This window comes from Cricetulus griseus, chromosome 2, assembly GCF_003668045.3.
Source record: "Cricetulus griseus strain 17A/GY chromosome 2, alternate assembly CriGri-PICRH-1.0, whole genome shotgun sequence".
Taxonomy (NCBI): Eukaryota; Metazoa; Chordata; class Mammalia; order Rodentia; family Cricetidae; genus Cricetulus; species Cricetulus griseus.
In genome coordinates, this window is record NC_048595.1 from 177,219,546 (window position 1) to 177,238,182 (window position 18,637).

Genomic DNA, 18,637 nt, shown 5'->3' on the forward strand with positions numbered 1-18,637 from the left:
CATGTCTTGACTTCTTAGTCCCTCAAATCATGGACCAGAAACCTATTAATAACTATAAAAATGGCACTTCTTTTCAAGGGCCACAAAGATGGCTCAGCAGGAAAAGGAACTTGCCCTGAAAGCCTGGTGACCTGAGTTCGATTCTCAGTACCCATGTAAAGGCAGAAGGAGAGAAAAAAACTCCATAACGTTGTCCTCTGACCTTCACATGCTGGCTGTGATACCCACACCTTGGGACACATGGGCGCGCGCGCACGCGCGCGCACACACACACACACACACACACACACACACACACACACACACACCAAATACTTTCATGCCATTTCTCCATGACACTCTCCCCAGTTTTTCTTTTTCCTTCCCTTCCCAGTTAGAAATAGTTAATAATCCTATCATTGCCACATAGATATAAAGTTCTACCTTAGAGAGTAGCTACTTAGTGATGTGTTTTAATCAGTCATTCACATGACATATATGAAATGAGTGTCTGCTATACTAGGTACCGGAGCAGTGGTTCTCAACCTTCCTAATACTGTGACCCTCTAAAACAGTTCCTCATGTTGTAGTGACCCCCAACTATAAAATTATTTCATTGCTACTTCATAGCTATAATTTGCTACTGTTATGAATCATAATGTAAATATTTGGTATACAGAATATCTGATATGTGATCCCTGTGAAGGGGTGATTCAAAGAAGTTGAGAACTGCTGTACTACATGACCTGTTAGAGACAAAATCATCACCACCACCATCATCATTAGCACCATTATCATCACCACCATCACCACTACCAAAATCACTATCAGCATCACCATGACCACCATCATTGTCATATATACCTTACTGTAGCCTGGAACTTCCTTAGGAGTAAAAAGTGTGTTCATCTTTATAGTTCCTCAATGTTTAACTTTTAGTAGTAGCTTCATCATTACGATTATTGTGGCAAGTTTTTGTTGCCATGGACATACTGCTTTCTGATTCTTTCAAAAATCCTGAAGAGTAAATACTGTTATTCCATCTTACAGAAGTAGAAACTAAGGCTCAGTGACATGAGCCCCTGGCTCACACTCACAACCCGTGAGAGACAAAGCCTAGATATGAGCCCTGGTCTGCCGGGTTCTGCAGCCTAGTCTCTCTCCACACTTGCCCAGTAGGAAAGGGGAACTGGCTTCTGTAGAGGTTAAGGTTTGGGTCCACTACCTCTCATGCAAAGCATGGGCTTCAGACTCAGACCAATGATTGTTTGAGTGAGGATAAACCTTTAAGGCCCACTCCTTGTGTCAATTGCTCCTAACCAGTGGCAGCTTTCCTTGAGGCTTCAATTAATTCCAATTTCATGTGTCTTTAATCTCATAACCCCCTCTGAAGGGCCTTGGATTTCAGGCTCTGTGTTGGCAAAATTATGAAGCTAGATCTAAACCAAATGTCAAGTATAACCATCTACATTGAGGAAAACACTCTACTTCTGTATTGTCTAGGACTGCAGCTTAGTAGTCTATGTAATTAATCACTGAGCACTTGAATTGTCTAGTATAACTCAGAATTGAATGTTAAATCTTTTTTTGTTGTTATTTATTTATTTATTTATTTATTTATTGGTTTTTGAAACAGGGTTTCTCCATGTAACAGCCCAGGCTGTCCTGGGACTCACTCTGTAGACCAGGCTAGCCTCAGACTCAGAGATCCACCTGTTGTGTTTCCTGAGTCCTGGGATTAAAGGTGTGCGACATCACCACCTGACTCGAATGTTAGCTCTTAATGGATTTTCATTTAAAAGGCCATATGGCCAATGCCACCTAACATATTACATAGCCTGTCATCAGCTAGAGTCATCTGTTTCTCTTCCCACCTCTGACAACCCATTAGCAGATCTTGAAATCAATTTATTAGTAGCAGACAGCATTTTAAATAAAATGGAATAAAATGATGGGGGGAATGGAACATAAAAGAAAATGTGAGTGTGTATTATGTGTGCTGGGCTTGTTTCACAGATTTATATCCTGGGATTTTACTCTAAAAATTTTTTTTCCAGTAGGTCATGGCCCAAAAAAGTTTGAAAATCACTTCCTGCCCCTGAGTAATGTCACTGAAACCTTGAGAGTAGCAAGCTTATGTGGTGCTTCCTTCCCCAACCTGGAGCTCTGCAAGACATCACTGCAGCAGTACTCTGTTCGTACAGGTCCTACGGGCATGTGAACAGCATGTGGCTTGTCTCAGATAGTAATTGAAAGTGACTTTGTGGTCATCTGCCTATATAGATGCAAAGACCCAAAATGATAACCTACAGGCAGAATCTAGTTTTCACAGACAGGTCCTCTTTAGGATTGGCATATATTTTTTCATGACCACAGTCCCTGGGACCCAGTATGTTTTCCCAAGTTTGGGTGGCTAGTCTCTTCAGCTTGGGTACCTTGGTCAGGTTTTGCCATCCCCATCATCTGCCTCTGAAGTGTGTGTTGCAGCCTATAGTTGCTATACATTCAAATATACAGAATATGGCAGAAGGCTGGGAGATCCCAGAATGCAGCGACTAACTTTATAGGTAGGAAAGCAGGAGCCCAGAAATGGGAAGGGAAATACTAAGATTTCTCAAAGAGTTGACAGCAGCAAAGGAACAGGTTTTCTCACAAGGAAGACAGAGGAATGATGGAGGGAGGACAAGTGGAAGGGGAAAGGAGGGGATAAAAAAGAAGGTAAGGATAAGGAAGAGGAGTTGGAAAGATTGGTATACCCTCATAGCCTGGGGGGGGGGCAGGGGAGGGGGAGGCCTGCAGCTAGGTCTGGCTTCTGAGGAGTACAGATGAAATTCTAGAGAATATCATAAAGTTCATGAGAGGACCATTGCACGACTCTGAGCATTTGGGCCAAGACTTTACACGTCCAAGAGAGCCTCAAGAAACCCCGGACATCTGAGAACTGAGAGAGAGCTTAATGGACTTCCGTGATTCCATAACTTGTACCCTGCCCTCAGATGAAACATCCCTGGCCTGACACCTTGTTTCCCTCAGGTCTGCTACAGCCAGCAAAATGAGAACCATGGGCAGCTCCTTCCCTTCTCAAGGTTGTGTCTGTAAAGGGAGAGATGTGGGTAGAATGAGGCAGGAGCAGAGTCGGTGAACAGTGATCTGTTTCCACTACTGTGGCTCTGAGTCCAAATACCTGGTTTCTCAGCTAGGATCTGAGTCCAGAGCTTTTGACTGCCTACACTTCCAGAGAGAGGCTGATCATGACCGAGGAAAAGGGAATGAGGAGGGGGCTTGTGAGCTGTAAAACCTCAAACACAAACACCAGACAAATAAAGCATGTCTGGGAGGCATGTCCAAGCCAAACAACAACTGGTCCAGGGAAATTCCCTGAATAACAACCAGGACAGAATATGTTTGCATCCTATGTGGGGGGAGGATGGAGGAGCTTAGACTCCTCTAGGTATTTCTGGAAAATTCGATGTTTCTCAGTCCCTCCACTCTAATGAGAAAACCTTTGAGTCCAGGGGAACCAGTTTGCTAGTTGATATTCCTGGGATTTCTCTATAGCGTATGGGAGCTTGATGGCCTGCCAGGGTCTCAGGAAGCAAACATTGTATAAATATTGAAGCCTCTGGCTCAGGGACCAGGGGACTGAGTCACTCAGAGCACAAAGACAATTGCCAACTTCCTGAGTGCCTCCATTTTCCAACATGGTTCGAAGGGCCCCAGACAAAACCCCAATGGTATTTTTCAGATAAGCTTGTGAAGTGATCCTGGAAAGAGGCTGGCAGGCTGGAGTGAGACAACCACATTCCACTTGTTGAGAGCATCCAGGCAGGCCCGAAGTCCCAGTGACTCAGCAGGGAGAAGAGCATATCCCTGTCTTTTGGGGTACTCTGGACCCAAGATACTGCTGCAAACATCCCACCAAAGATGGGGACAAAAGAGAAGAGTGGGCATCTCCTGGACCTACTGGGGTCTAGCACACTCAACTCCAGCCTTTCTCTGTGTGGTGACTTCAGTCACATTAATTATCCCCTCTGGGCCTTGGAATTCCCTGCAGTGCTTGTCTCATGGGTAGTTGTGAAAATTAAATGATATGATGGCCATGAAGCACTTAGCATGGATTTGGCACATGATGTTTGCACAATCAATGTTAGCCACTTTATACCCTTTCCCAGGCTTCTCTGTGTTACTAACTGTGTGTTTGTGAAGGAGATGACGGATAAGAGAGCTGGTGTTGATTGATGGGAGCCCTCTCCAAAATGGAAAAAAAAAAATCCCAAGGCTGGCAGAGACCTAACACAGTTTTCCTTTCTCCATCCATCTTCCTTGTCTGTTCCCAGCCATTCTTACACAACCTTGGATAGCGAGTTGGTAAAATCCTATAACCAAGATGACCAGACAATATTTTTGAAGCAGTGAGGGTTGGCATCTTCCCTCCATTCAGGGAATGAACAAGGCCTCAGGGTCAGGAAAGGCGGCAGAAGGCAGGGCCAGCAGAGACATTTCCTGGCTTTAGAATGTCCAAAGCCTGTGCCTTCACAAGAACAGAAGGGCTTTACTGCAAATCCAAAAGTTCAACACAAAGCATAAATTAGGGAGGACAGAAAGAGCTCCTATTCCAGAGCTAACAGGATTATTCCTCTGCCTAGAGCCAGGGAGGGGGTTCTCTGGGCAAGAAAAGAAAAGGCCATCTAAACTGAGTCCTTCAAAGGAAACCCAGTGCCAGCCCTCTGGATAGAGCCTGTAGACACTGGCACAGTCAACAACAGATAGGGTGGGAGGGGAGGCAGGAAGGGACAAAGTGACAAAGTGACTCAAGCAGGTTTCCACTTATAGAAAAAGAGAAATATATATATATATATATATATATATATATATATATAGATAGATAGATAGATAGATAGATAGATAGAGAGAGAGAGAGAGAGAGAGAGAGAAACCTAATTCAAGTAGAGCCAAGGGGAATTATTAGAAATCAGTGTGTCCCTGAGTGTGTGGCAGCCACTTGTGCCTCCTCGCTCATGAAGCCCATTTCGTGTCGAACCCATGTCCTTCTGCTGTAGTTGTCTCGTGGCAGCCGCTGTCAGACAGGGGCAGCCTGTCTGGCCAGGAGCTTGCTGCTCTGACATATGTACCGACAACACTCTCTGGAAGAAGGCGGCCACGACTGTGAAGCATGCTGGTGAGCCTGGCAGCAGGACTGCAGAGAGCATTCTGTTGCCTTTAAAGAGGCCTCATGTGTATCAGACTGTGCTCTCAACCTGCTGACATGGGAAATGGCCAGGCCAGGACCATCTGTGGGGAGACCTGGGGAATTGAGAAGACTCATACTTCCACCCTGCTGCAGATGCCAGCACCTACAGGATTTGTCTCTCTGGAGGACCAGTATGCACAGCTGCCAAGCTCTCTTGACCTGTGCTAGGGAAACTGCTCAGGCCTGAAGTGCCCTGGCCTGAGAACAGCCATCAGGCTTTTTCATCCTCTGTTAAGGGTGCTGAATTGCATGAGTCCTACTCTGTACTCCAGGATCCTCCAGTCGTCGTTTCTGGGTCTTTTCTAAATGGCTTTTAGGAAAATAAATGGCCACCGTCAGAAGAAGTTAGATGCCCTTTTAGCTGTCCATCCCCAGTGCTCCTCCAGAAAAGCCTCTGACAGCAGACCACCACTGTGGTCAGAGCATGGGTTTCAGGGTCAGACTCCCTGGCCTTCTCCTAACTGTGTGACCTTGATTACATAACCTCCATTCTCTGGCCTCAGTTTCTTCATCCATACAATAAGGGGAGTGGTGTTCTTCCTTGAGTGAAGGAAACTCATTGGAAGGACCCACACAGTTTGTTGAACATACTTCCTGACAGAGAAGAACCCCTCTGAATTTTATCTATTGCCTTGGCAAACTTCACTTCTATGTTTACCCCTCCTGCTTCACTCTAGGCTTCTAAATCTTGGAAACTGACCCTGACCACCTATGCCACGCTAGACCTCAGCATAGCCATTGGCTTAGGATAAGTTTACCCTTTGTAAACTCTCTGACCATCTTTCTATGACCTGGGTTCTGGGCCAGGTTTGCCTACTCTGGTCCAATTGCTCTAAAACAGACACCCTTGCTCTCTAAGGCAAGCCTCCATGATTTGTGCATGTTTGACAAACCCCTCTCCTCCAGGCCTCGGCTTGTTCATTTGTTCAGTGGTTTCATGAATCAGTCCAGTCTTTCTTTTACTCATCCATCAAAGGAAAAGGAAATAGCATCACGGTGAGGTGAACATGTACTACATGCTTGGTGCTGAGTGTACACTGGCAGACAGAAGCATGGTCCTCACCCTCACAGGACTCACAAGAAGCGCCCAAGCCAGTGCATATTATAACCTCTCAGCCCCTTTCTGCTCCAAAGGTCTGAGTATTGTTATCATGACACAGACATGGCCTTCTGAGGTTACCAAAACCAGCAAATCACTCACTCACTCTAAACAAGCACACACTACAAAAACCCCCAACTCTCTCTTTGGAAACAACAGATGTGCTCAAAATAGATAGCACAGACAGATCTTGTCTCATTCCCACAGCAGGAAATATCCGATTCATACATTCTTCTGCAGCCCCCAGAAAGCCTTAAACAGAGAGCTCCTGAGAAGGAAGAGGCTGCTCAAGATAGCAAGTGGTCAGCAGCCAACAGCTTTATTTTGACAGCCACCAGGAAGGGACAGAAAGGAACCCTTGCTGGATTTGTCCAGACTGAATTTCAGAACTGTCTGAGCCAGGCTCAGTGACTGACTGATATGGGTAATCTCAGAATAATATCTACAATCTATTTGAGGTAAGGATATGAAACTTTAGAAGGCCTTTGAAATTAATTATTGCTTTTTGAGCCTAAGTAATTTGTCAAAGAGTAGTACCCTGAGCACAATCTAAGTTACTTAATACAAATGCTGTTATTCCCATTTTAAAGATAGGAAAAGCCAGGTGTTGGTGGCGCACACCTTTAATCCCAGCACTCGAGAGGCAGGAGGATCTCTGTGAGTTCGAGGCCAGCCTGGTCTCCAGAGCAAGTGCCAGGATAGGCTGCAAAGCTGCACAGATTGTCTCAAAAAACCAATAAATAAATAAATAAATAAATAAATAAATAAATAAATAAATAAATATTGAGGGCTCAATTTTGCAACTTGCTCAATCACACATCAAACAAGCTACAAGACTGTAATCCAAAGCACACCCCACCCTACCCCAACCCCCACCCCAACATCCAAATGTGCCCTGTGCTTTTCCTCTTTCAGTGCAAAGATTAGCATCTCTGTGGTCTCTAGAAAGCTAGATCCTGCCAACAGGACTGTTTCAACTCTGAAATCAAACCCAACATCCCATTGTAAGTTACCAGATCCATTCCTTTGCAAACCTCCTTAACCTGTCACACCACCACTTTGTACTTACAAAGTGCCAGGATCCACACTTGGGTCTCCTTGGTACTTAACCAGTACTTGAGAACACACTTAGGGTACTTTGGGTTCTAATGAAGTCAGCAAGCTAAATGTAGCAGCTGCTGCACCCTGCACCCCGCCTAGGTGTGCATCTCTCTGCGCCCCAGGCCATTACCAGCTCATTGCTGAAGCAGTGGCTTCTCTGCTTGATGTTTCACCTTGCAACCAGAAACTCTGCTGTTTCTATTACACTTCTGGCCAATTAGTCAAGCTGTTAGACTCTATCCACGTCAGTTTTGTTGCTCTTTTAATTATACTCCACCATAGCATAGGTGTCTCTACTTTTTCAAGAGTATTCTAAGGACACTCTATTAAAATACGAGAACATTTTTATCTCCAAGGTCAGGTGACCCTTGGGGAGAAGAAGGAAGAACAGATTGCACAGGTGGCCCATGGGTAGAAAGAACATAACTTCAGTTGTAATGCTTATGAAGGAAACTGCCATTATCGGCTTTTAAAGAGACTAATAAATCTGATAACATAAAACAGAGGCTACTTTGAATGTAAGACCATTTAGTACAGAGGATAGAGTGTGGAAGATGAGAAACCCAGAAAGAGACCACAAAGGCAAAGCCGTTTGTTAATTAGAGCGAGCCTTATAAATCATGTTGTCTAAGATGGGTGGTGGCCAAGACCAGAGCTGAGGCTGGAGAAGTCATCTGATTTATCCAAAATTAGAAAACTAGGTACTGGCAGAGAGGGAAACAAAACCCAGGTCACTGCCATCCCTCTCAGGGAAAGGCACAGGAAGGCGTAAAAAGATAGTCAGGGAGGAAACACAGGTGCGGAAGCAGCAAGCAAACGTGGCGAGCATGGAGTGGGAGACCTTCATGCACAGTTGGTGGGGAGGAAAATTAGTGCATCCACTGTACACATCAGCATGGAGGTTCCTCAAGAGCTAAAATTAGACCTGTCATATGACCCAGCAATACTTCTCATTGGTATGTACTTGAAGGGATCTAAGTAGACAGACAACAGACATGTCTGCACACTGTTGTTCATCAAATAACTGTTCACGGGGCGGGGGTGGGGGGCAAGTTCAAGAATTGACCTAGGTGCCCAACAACAGATTAGCAGATAAGAAAATGTGGTGTGTGTGTGTGTTTGTGCGCGCGCGCGCATGCGCGCACACGCCCGCGCGCGTGCATGCATGCGTGAAGGGTTACTATATATATATTATATGGGGTTTTAGCCACAAAATAGAAGAAAATCATATTGTTTGTATATATACATATATATGATTTTTTAAATGTGTATTTCCTTGGTACATGTCTGTGTACCACATACCCCTGGAGGCCAGAAGAAAACATAAATTCTGTGGAACTGGAGTTACAGATGGTTGTGAGCCACCTATAGTAGCTGGAAATGGAACCCTGGTCCTCTGGAAGAACAGCCAGTGCTCTTAACCACTGAGCCATCCCCAAGAAAGTCAGTACTTTTTACACAGCTCAGAATCTTCTGTTTTCAGATCAAATTCAGCATGTATGAGTTTTCGTATAAAATTCAGGATGTATTGAGTGGTCCCAATTCAAATTGGTTTTTAATGCAACTTTAAAATTTGGGGGGATCAAAAAATGAATTCTTTGGGCCAGGTGTGGTATTGCACACCTTTAATTCCAGCACTCGGGAGATAGAGGGAAGAGGATCTCTGTAAGTTCTAGACTAACCTCCAAACTTCATAGAAAAACGAGAGAGAGAGAGAGAGAGAGAGAGAGAGAGAGAGAGAGAGAGAATTGTTTATATCAAAGGCAATATCTGTGAGATAATTTACACAAGTTGTTTTTGTATTACCAGAACTCAACCAGGCTTCATTTCTTTTCTTTTGCCTTATGTTGTATTTTTGAAACTGTTACTTGCACTGTCCAATATGGTAGCCACTGGCCACACATGGCTAATTATATGTAAGCCTACATTAATTAAAATTAAGATTAACTTGAAGCTCAGTGTCTCAGTCACACTAGCAACATTTCAAATGTCCAGCAGCTACATAGAGGTGGTGACTAGTGTACTGAACAATGCAGATATAGGCTGTTTCTGCCAACCTGGCATGTACCACTACATAGCACTTTTTAAGGACTGGCAACAGCGATGACTCTCACCTAAATAATCCTAAAAGAAGCCAGAGGTTACCTGGAAGCATGTTGAGAACATATCACATACTCTATATTACCTAAACTTGGCAATTCCATGGATTGTATTACAAGTAAACAGAACTGTCCCATAAGGCTTGTCACCCCTCTTAAATGGTGCTCTCAAGGACAGGTTCCTTACACCTGAGGTAGTTTGGGAATCTGTATATGAATCAACCTGGAACCTAAAAGACATTTACCCATAAGATGAGTATGATAAATCATATGATTGCAGTTCACTACTTTATAGGACTAAAAAGGTGGGATGGGGGGGATAGCCAGGAGAAAATCAACAAGTTGAATCTCAGCACTTGGGGTATGGGATAGCTCAGTGACAAAGCCTGATGGGCATATACATGCAAAGCCCCAGGTTCTATCTGCTGGCATCACAACCAAAATCCAAATCCAAGCAAATCAGCATTTCATGGGAGCTACAGATGGGTGGAGAGAGGGGGCACATGTTTTCCACAGTCGCCATACACACCTACACAAAGAATATTGTTAGGTTAATTTCCTAATCTAATTAGCCAAAATTACAAAATCTCACTGGAAATAAGATAGCTGCCAAGGCAAGGGCATAGGTGGCCTATCCCTGACCCCAGCCAGAGGTCTGTTGACACTCTCTAGTATTTAATTAAAAAAAAAACAAAAAACAAAAAAACAAACCTAGCATACCTGTAAGATGGAGTCACACCACCCTTTTGTGATCAGCCTCTATCAGGGACCTGGAAGAACTCTCACAGGGGTGCCTGAATGTCTGCTAATGAGCTACTCAGAGACATCACACCCTCCTGGAGCTTTGGCAGTTCACAACATCCTCATAACAGTATCCTCATCCTGGGAGTGGGGGTGGGGGTGGGGAGACAGAGTTAAGGTTTCAGCCCACAATGTCCTGTTCTCATCATCTACCCCCTCTAATTTTATCTCTTTTTATCAGGCTCAAGACTGGATTCTGATGGAGGATCATGCCCACAAATGCTCTTCCTAAAATTAGAAAAAGTTAATTGACCTTGAACGGTGGTCCTTGAACTATAAGACAGATTGAATCGAAGTCGTTGATGGGCGCGTGTGCTGTGGGTCTGGTGGGGATTTGAGAGCCTTCCAAGCTCTCCTCACTGATGGGGATGGCTGTACTATTTGTTCTTATTTCATTTTCAGGCTCACAGCTTTGATTCCCTTGGCAGTGACATACCACCATGCTGCTCATATGAGCAGGATTTATATTTTTCTCGCAAACCAGAGAGTAATGTTTTCTAGGGGACTCTGAGCAGAAATTAGAAAAGAAAGAAAATGGATTGGACTAGAGGGAAGGTTTCATGAAATATTCTAAGTGAGGAGAAATTGTTCTGAGCTTTGGAGACACGATGGTCATGACTTCAGTCAATATTTCCAGGAAAGACACAAACTTGCATGTGTGCATGCACGAATGTGCAAGCACATGCATGAACACATGCGCGCGCGCACACACACACACACACACACACACACACACACACACACACACACACACACCACACCACACCTGGGAGCATGCAGAGGTGCTCACAGAGACCAGAAGATGTCAAATTCTCAGCAGCTGGATTCACAGGAGATTGTGAGCTGCCTGATGTGGGTGAAGCAAGTACACTTGACCACTGAGTCATTTCTCAGCCTTTGGCAGGGCTGTTAAAGCATTTTTTCCAGGTTAACTCATCCAAATGAGTAGATGGTTTCTTTACCTGGCTAATGAAGGCATTTCTTTGATTTTTCTCTTCTGACTTCAAGTTAGGACAGAAAAGAAAAAAATGAATAATGGAGAGAGAAAGTATGAAATTTTGAGCCAAGCATCTTGGTGATGCCTATAATATTAGAACTTGAGAGGCACAGTCAGGAAAATTATGAGTTCAAGGCCAATTAAACTGTCTTTAAAAAATTTTTTTTCTTCCACCCTAGCTACCAAAATTCTAAGAGTTTAGTTTCAGGGTTAAGCAGCCAGAACATATAGTGTACCTGTAATTCTGGACACCTGTAAGTAGGAAAGAATCAGAAACCCTGTTCTCTTGTCTTTAAAAAGAGTGAATGAGATAAGTTGACAAGATCATAGACCTCCTTATCATGAAGCTATCTTGAGGATGATGTGGAGAACACTAAATTTAGTTAGGGAAAATTGGTTTAAGACTGACCAGATAGGGAAGTCTTGGTTGTGGTGCACTAACAAAGTCTTGGAGGCCACAACAACAAAACTTTGTTCTTGCTCATGAGGGATGCTTATGCATGGATCCAAGCTCCAGGATCTTGAGTATCATCAAGACTTCCTTTACTCATAGCTAGGTGAAGAGAAAAGCAATATGCAAACTGAATACTGGCTCCTTGAGGGAAGGGATGCGTGCAATCTCCATTTGCATTTCTTTGCCAAACAAGTCACCATGTGCACCCTTTCACTTGCCTAGAAGGCATTCAAATGCCAGTGAACAGACTACAGCTACCTAGGTCAAGAACCTTGAAAGGATGTGGTCTTTAGATCCCCTCTGTAGTTCAAGAGTCCAAGCAAACTTATAATCCATGAAGTCTACATGCTCAGTGGTGTTTTCAGAACAAGAATGAGCCTTCTAGCAGAGTATGAACAGATGGTTTTTAACTATGTCTCTAACTTTGAGTGGAAATAAAGGAACTGGATAATTTTTCATCAAAGACTTCTAAGGCTACCTACAAGAGAAATTGGGTTTCTCAAAGGCAAAGTTACTCCATCAGGTTGCATCAGATGGCTGCACATATCATTTCAACCCTGAGATCTTGTGATCTAGGCAGGTACCTATTATTCAATATGAATAATAGATTTTAGAGTGGTTGAACCAACTACATCTCATGGAAAGTAGAACTCAAAAGTAATCACAAGCAGGTCTAAGCAGGAGAGTAATCATGACTAGATCTCTCCAGAACTGCCCAATGTTGATAGTGGCCCTTGGCATAATTAATATGTTGTATAAAACTGTGAAAGTATTGTTACAGCCATTTCATAAATCATTGGAAATTCTGCCTCCATCTAAAGCCAAAATTGATTTAAGAATTTCTTTATGGAATTCAAGTGAACAGATCAAGAAACAGTTTTTAAAAATCAGATATTCTAACGCCATACAACCCAAAGATACACTTAGTTGCTTCTAACATGCTCAGGCCTGACCATCGGAAAGAAGTGGAAGTCTTTGTTTGCTGTAATTAAACTATTATGTTTCTATGAGAGGAGAAAACTTTGTACATCCATAAAACCACTATAGTTCAGAACACACAATGGTCTAATATCTGAGCCAGGGTGTTTGAGGCAGTGTTTGTTAGCAATGCATAGTATGAGGGCATGAGCAGGGGAAAGTGCCCATAGCATCTTTGTTCAAAACCAAGGCTGTGGGAAAGTCCCACCATGCAACACGGGTGAGTGCTGCCAGGAATAGCTAGATTCACAACACATTTGGTTTTTTATTAATTTTTTTATGCATGTTCAAAAATCTTTTACTGTTGCCAGATTTGTTTTTTTTTTTTTTTTTTTTTTGCAACCCTCCCCCTCTTGGTCACATGAACCCCTATGAGGCTTTGACCCACAGTTTAAGGAGCTTGAACTGTAGAATAACAATAAAAAATTATGGTATAGGAAACACAAAATGAGTTCCAATCATGTATTATCATTGTCAGTTATTCTGTACTATACATGGCAGTATGCGCTGTCCAGGACTGGCCGTGCAGTGGGTTTGTTTGCAGCAATGCCACACACAAGACTTAACACTCTGTTGCACAGCGTCACTCCATCAGAGCAACATCAGGCAACAGGGCCTTTCCAGCTCCCTTCTGATGCCAAGGGTCTCCAGTCATGTATCTGGCCTTGGCCCAGACCTTATACACCACACGACTGCACTCTTTCCTCTTCCATTTCTCTTCATTCAGCAATTTGGCTTCTGTTGTTGCAAGGAAAGGCTGAGTCTTTGTCTGTTGGAGGAGACTCACAGACTCACCTCAGAGCAGTTTAGTACGTAAGTTCTGCAATGTGCTGGGGACTTTAGTGTGATGGGGGGGGGCGTAATTTCTACCCTTCCTACTTTTTGTTCTTCTAGTTAAGGTTATGCTAACTTACAACAGACTTTTCAAAGAATTAAAACCTCCTAGACAGTGATCTCTTGTTTCTCTTTACAGTTCCTTACCAGCAGAGTCCTTACAGTCCCCGGGGCAGCTCTAATGTCATCCAGTGCTACCGCTGTGGAGACACCTGCAAAGGGGAAGTGGTCCGTGTCCACAACAACCACTTCCACATCAGATGCTTCACCTGTCAAGGTAGGAGACCGTGCCTCAGCTCCCTTCTCAGATCCTTGGCTGTTCCCTGCCAGCACATGCGTAGGGACAGGAAGAACAAGCTGTTGAGATAGCTGTAAAGGCCAGCACTTTCTTCTGAGAACTCGCTCTTAAGTGATGTGGAGATGAGTGAGATTAGAGCTGGATGTGAATGTGAGGGGTAAAGACGGGGTCCTGGCCACCTCAGAGAAGCAGGGGCTGGCCAGGAGAAGAGGGCAAGCCTTAAGGCTAACTTCTTTTTTTTAATCATTTATTTATTTATTTTTATTTTATATACATTTGTTTTTTGCCTACAAGTGTTGTATGGGGGAATCAGATGCCCTGGAACTATAGTTACAGACAGATGTAAGCTGTCATGTGGGTGCTGGGCATTGAACCCAGGGCCTCTGAAAGAGCAACCAGTGCTCTTAACCGCTGAGCCATCTCTCCAGCCCCCCAAGGCTAACATCTGAAAAGACTGCTGCTCCGGACTGTCAGTCAATTGGAGAGCGAATGATGGTTTAAGCTATCATGGATAAACCCAGTCTGGGTTTGAGGTGTGCAGCTATTCTCCGACAGTATGGGCGGTCCTCAACAGAGAAGTCTAATGAAAGAAAAGAGTTGCCGTGACTTTCCTAAGGTTTGCCATTTGGAAACAGATGTTCTGTTGCTACAGCTTACCCACATAGAGCTGACTCACAGTGTCCTACATCCTACGCCAAGGCTAGCTCATAGTTCCCAAACAGAAAGGATACCTATAGAAGGAAGGATGAGGGGCTCATCTAAAAGAAAGTCCTGTCACCCACAAGCCATACTCCACTCTACGGTGCTGACACACACCTCTCCTCATGCACCTCCCATCTCTGTCCCCAGGCTAGCAAATTCATAAAGCAGCCATGGCCATGGTGGACTGCTTGTGAATTTGATCTAGAACTTGTGACTTGGCCCTGGTGATCCTAGGTCTGTGTTCTGAAAGTTTGATATGTCCTTTTTGTTTGCCATTCCCTGTGACTACGCTTTAGATACTCCTAGCCTGGTCTTCCCATGACAAATTGTATCACAGGTCCTCAAACTGAGACTCATCTAAAATGACTCCTACTTGTGCCATTATCTTGAGGCTTCCTCTTTGATCCATTCTAGGTTGTCAATATTATTCTTAAATCATGATCCCCAGAATACATTACAATTCTCAAGGTCGAACAAACACAGCAAGCACTTATGTTTCTGTCAATGGAACTCATACTGTCTTGATTTCTTAAGGACTCAATTCTGACCATTAGCTTATATTGAATTTATGGTCAATGGAAACTTCCAGATCTCTTCTTATCAATAATTACCTCAGTCTCATGTATCTGAGTTTGACTTCCCTTGCCATGGAGAAGAAGCCTAAATTCCTTTCTTTATGATCCAATTGTAATTGGATCCAATTGTAATTGAGCAATATGTATTTCATATTCTCCAATTTGTTTATAGAAGCATATATAGAATAGTTTTAATTTGTGTGGTTTAAATTTTATATTTATATTGAAAATTGGCAAACCCTTTAGTACATTTGAGCTATACAATTATTTTGGTGAATGACCATTTTTACATCTCAGAAATTGGGGCAGGACAGAAAATAAAGACAACAAAGATGTCATAAAGGAGGGATGTGTCATGTATCTCTGAAATTAATTTTCTGAAGAGAGTGTTAACCGTTAACCTTTTTCTCAAACAAAATGTATCTATGGACCAGTGCCGGCACATGGCTTCCCACTTCTAGCAGGCTGGCCTGGCATCCTTCATGTGATGATGTCAGATCTCCACGCACAAGACGATACACTTCAGTAATCAAGATCTTTCACACCCCAGCTTGGGCCATGCTTGCTCATGTCCTACTACTGACAAAGCAAGCCAATAGCCAACTCAGACTCAAGCCTTAGCCTCTTGTGGGGAAATCTGAAGCCTCAGATCTCAAGGGTGTGAATGCAGAGAAGGGAATCATTTAGCCACGTGCACAGTCCCCACAAGGAGGCTATAGAGTCTCCTTTGATGGAGATTTTAAGGAGGAAAATAGACCATTATTTTTTTCTGAATATTTCTAGGTCAGCTGCTTAGAGGTAAAACAAATGACAGGATTTGGGTTTCCTTCACTAACAAGTAAGGAGATTTGTTGCCTTCAATAGACACCTCATTTAAAATTCTGAAATGTCTACACATGCTTCTTGCAACTCTTTCAACACACTACACTGTGCTGAGATAAAAGGAAGGAACTGGCAGAGGTCAGAAACAGTCAGGGGAGTTAGTAGTGGAACAGCCAGTGCCAAATTTCATCCTGATGGTTTGTGCAAAGCCTTGGAGACATCAAGCTTAAGTGGATCATGGAGAAAACCAGACCATGCTAGAGCCACCAAAGCTGGGAAAGCATACAGCAGAAACCCTGCAGAGGGCCACCTCACAGTGCATGATGGGAAAAATGGCTCTCAAAGCAAAGAGAATAGCAAGGAAGTTAGCCTACTGGATATAAGGAAATGAAACATCTATGCAACTTTTGAGAATCTATCCTTTACATGATTCATGGAGGATACTCATATTGTGTATATATTTTATGAGTCAAAGTATATTTTTAGTTTCTATGAATAATTTTATTTTCAATATGCCATTTTCATGGAAATGAAAATCTAACAGATCCCTACAAAGCAAGTTGAAAAGTGTTAATAAACACATAGACATACACCAAAAAAATAACTCTAGGGCAAGGTGGTGTATGAAACTTCACAGGAGAGGGGTTTGACCAAAAATAAAACAAGTGTTAAATAAAAGTAAATCTAATAATAGAAAAAAATCAAAACAATGAAACATCTCACCAACAGTTGTTGTGCAGCCTAGCACCTGAGAAGTGGAAGCTTCAGATACCAGGTCAGAAACAAAAAACTACAAAATGAAACAAAAATCCAAAACAGGAGGGTGGAGGCAGAAGGACTAGGAGTTGGAGGTCATCCGCAGCTACGCTAAGTCTGGGGCCAAGCCTTGGGAATGTGAGCCCTCTCAGAAAAGAACAAAGAAAGCTACAGCCAGGCACTGCAGATGAGGGAATCAGATGCGGCTCTGCAGGATGCCTTACCTGGAGACCCAGGAACCTTGGAGATTGGTTCATTGTGTGGCATACCAATTCCATCTTGATACCCAGATGCTGAGCCTCTTAACACTTGCAGAACTTTGAGGATCCAGGGATATGGTTGTCACAGGAAGACTTCCATCTGGACCCGTGCTCCAGTCCCAGTAAAAGCAACTGTGCTCACTGGCCAGCAAGAAGGCCTTCTTGGGTGATGGAATGGTCTATGGCTCTCCATCCTTGTTGCAAGCACTGGCAGTAAAAGGTAGAGCCAGAGGCTGAGTTTGGTAGGGTAGGACGAGGGCTCAAGGATTGGCTAATAGAGCAAGGCTGGACAAGGTGTGAGTAGGGTGTGTGCTCAGTGGTGCCCTTCTGCCTCTGTTTGTGCTCACATCATTACAACTAAGTCTCAACTTGCTCCTCCAGGTTGAGTCTGATGGCCAGGACCTTGCAAACCTCCCAGTCTGGGTAGGAGTTCACTTTGAAGTGTTTTGTCAGTAACTGATGCTGTTCAAAGATGGTATTGATAACTCAGTATGTAGGAGAGCAGGGAATGCCAAGGCGCTTCCATATTGACTGCAGCCTCATTTCAGATCAGTTCAGGTGCTTTCCAGAGTCAGAGATTCAAAACATAGTTTTACACTTGACAAATAGTAAAAGCAAATAATAATCCTTTTGGAAGAAGCTCGGCTTTAAGAGAAAAATTAGTAACTCAGAGACAAAAATTCAAATCATGGAGGAGAGGGGTGACAGAAACAATGGAGAGTACATATTAGAATGTATATTATCTATAACTGTATTATAAAACTTCGCAGGAAAATATAAAAGAAGCAGCCTATATACATCAGAGTGAAACCTCAGGTCATCAAAGATAAGGAGGTAATCTTAAAAGTAACCAGAAATAAAAGACAGGTCATCTGCATATGAATGGTAAATAGGATGACAGTTGATGCTTTAATATCAACAAACAAGCCGGAAAATAGAAGGATGTTCTTTCATGTATTGGGGGTGGGAGAAATCCTACTTGTCGAATTATGTATTCATAGAAACAATTCATCTAGAACAAACGCAACCCCACATATAACAACATACTTACTGAGGAAAAACTGAATTTTTTCCTATAAGATAAAGGGAAGATGGTAAAGTCTGATCTCATCACTAAGGTTCAATGATATGCTGGGTTAGACAATAAAATTAAATTTAAAAAGTATACAAGTTGAGAAGAAACAATGAAAAGTTGCCAGTGCAGATAACACGATCTCATGTATAGCCAAACCTATGTAATGCATAAAAAACTAGGAGAACTTATTAGTTATTAAAATGTTTCAGAACAAGAGATCAATATTCCAAACTATTTGCATGTTTGTGCACTGGCAATGAACAATTGAAAATAAATTTGAGAGGGCTAGAGATGTAATAGCTCAGTGGTAGAGCACTTGCCTGATATACACAGGTTCCGAGTTCAACTCCCAGCACTGCTAAAAATGAAACAAAACTGAGGAAACAATTCCAGGGGCTGGTGAAATGGCTCAGTGGGTAAAAGCACTTGCCAACAAACCTGCCAGTCTGAGTTCGATCCCTAGAACCCTCATGGTAGAAAGAGAGAGCTGATTCCCACAGTTGTTCTCTGACCTCCACACATATGCTATATTGTGCACACCCACACACAACACACA

At 43.1% G+C, this 18,637-nt stretch overlaps 1 protein-coding gene across 1 annotated transcript in view; it reads left to right on the forward strand.

The window, feature by feature from the left end:
• The window catches only part of Ablim3 (actin binding LIM protein family member 3), a 104,910-nt gene that overhangs the window by 18,850 nt on the left and 67,423 nt on the right, over nucleotides 1–18,637 (forward strand). The window contains exon 2 of the mRNA XM_035438720.1: nucleotides 13,733–13,870. Coding sequence (XP_035294611.1) covers nucleotides 13,733–13,870 — 138 coding nt within the window. The remainder of the gene's footprint in view (nucleotides 1–13,732; nucleotides 13,871–18,637) is intronic.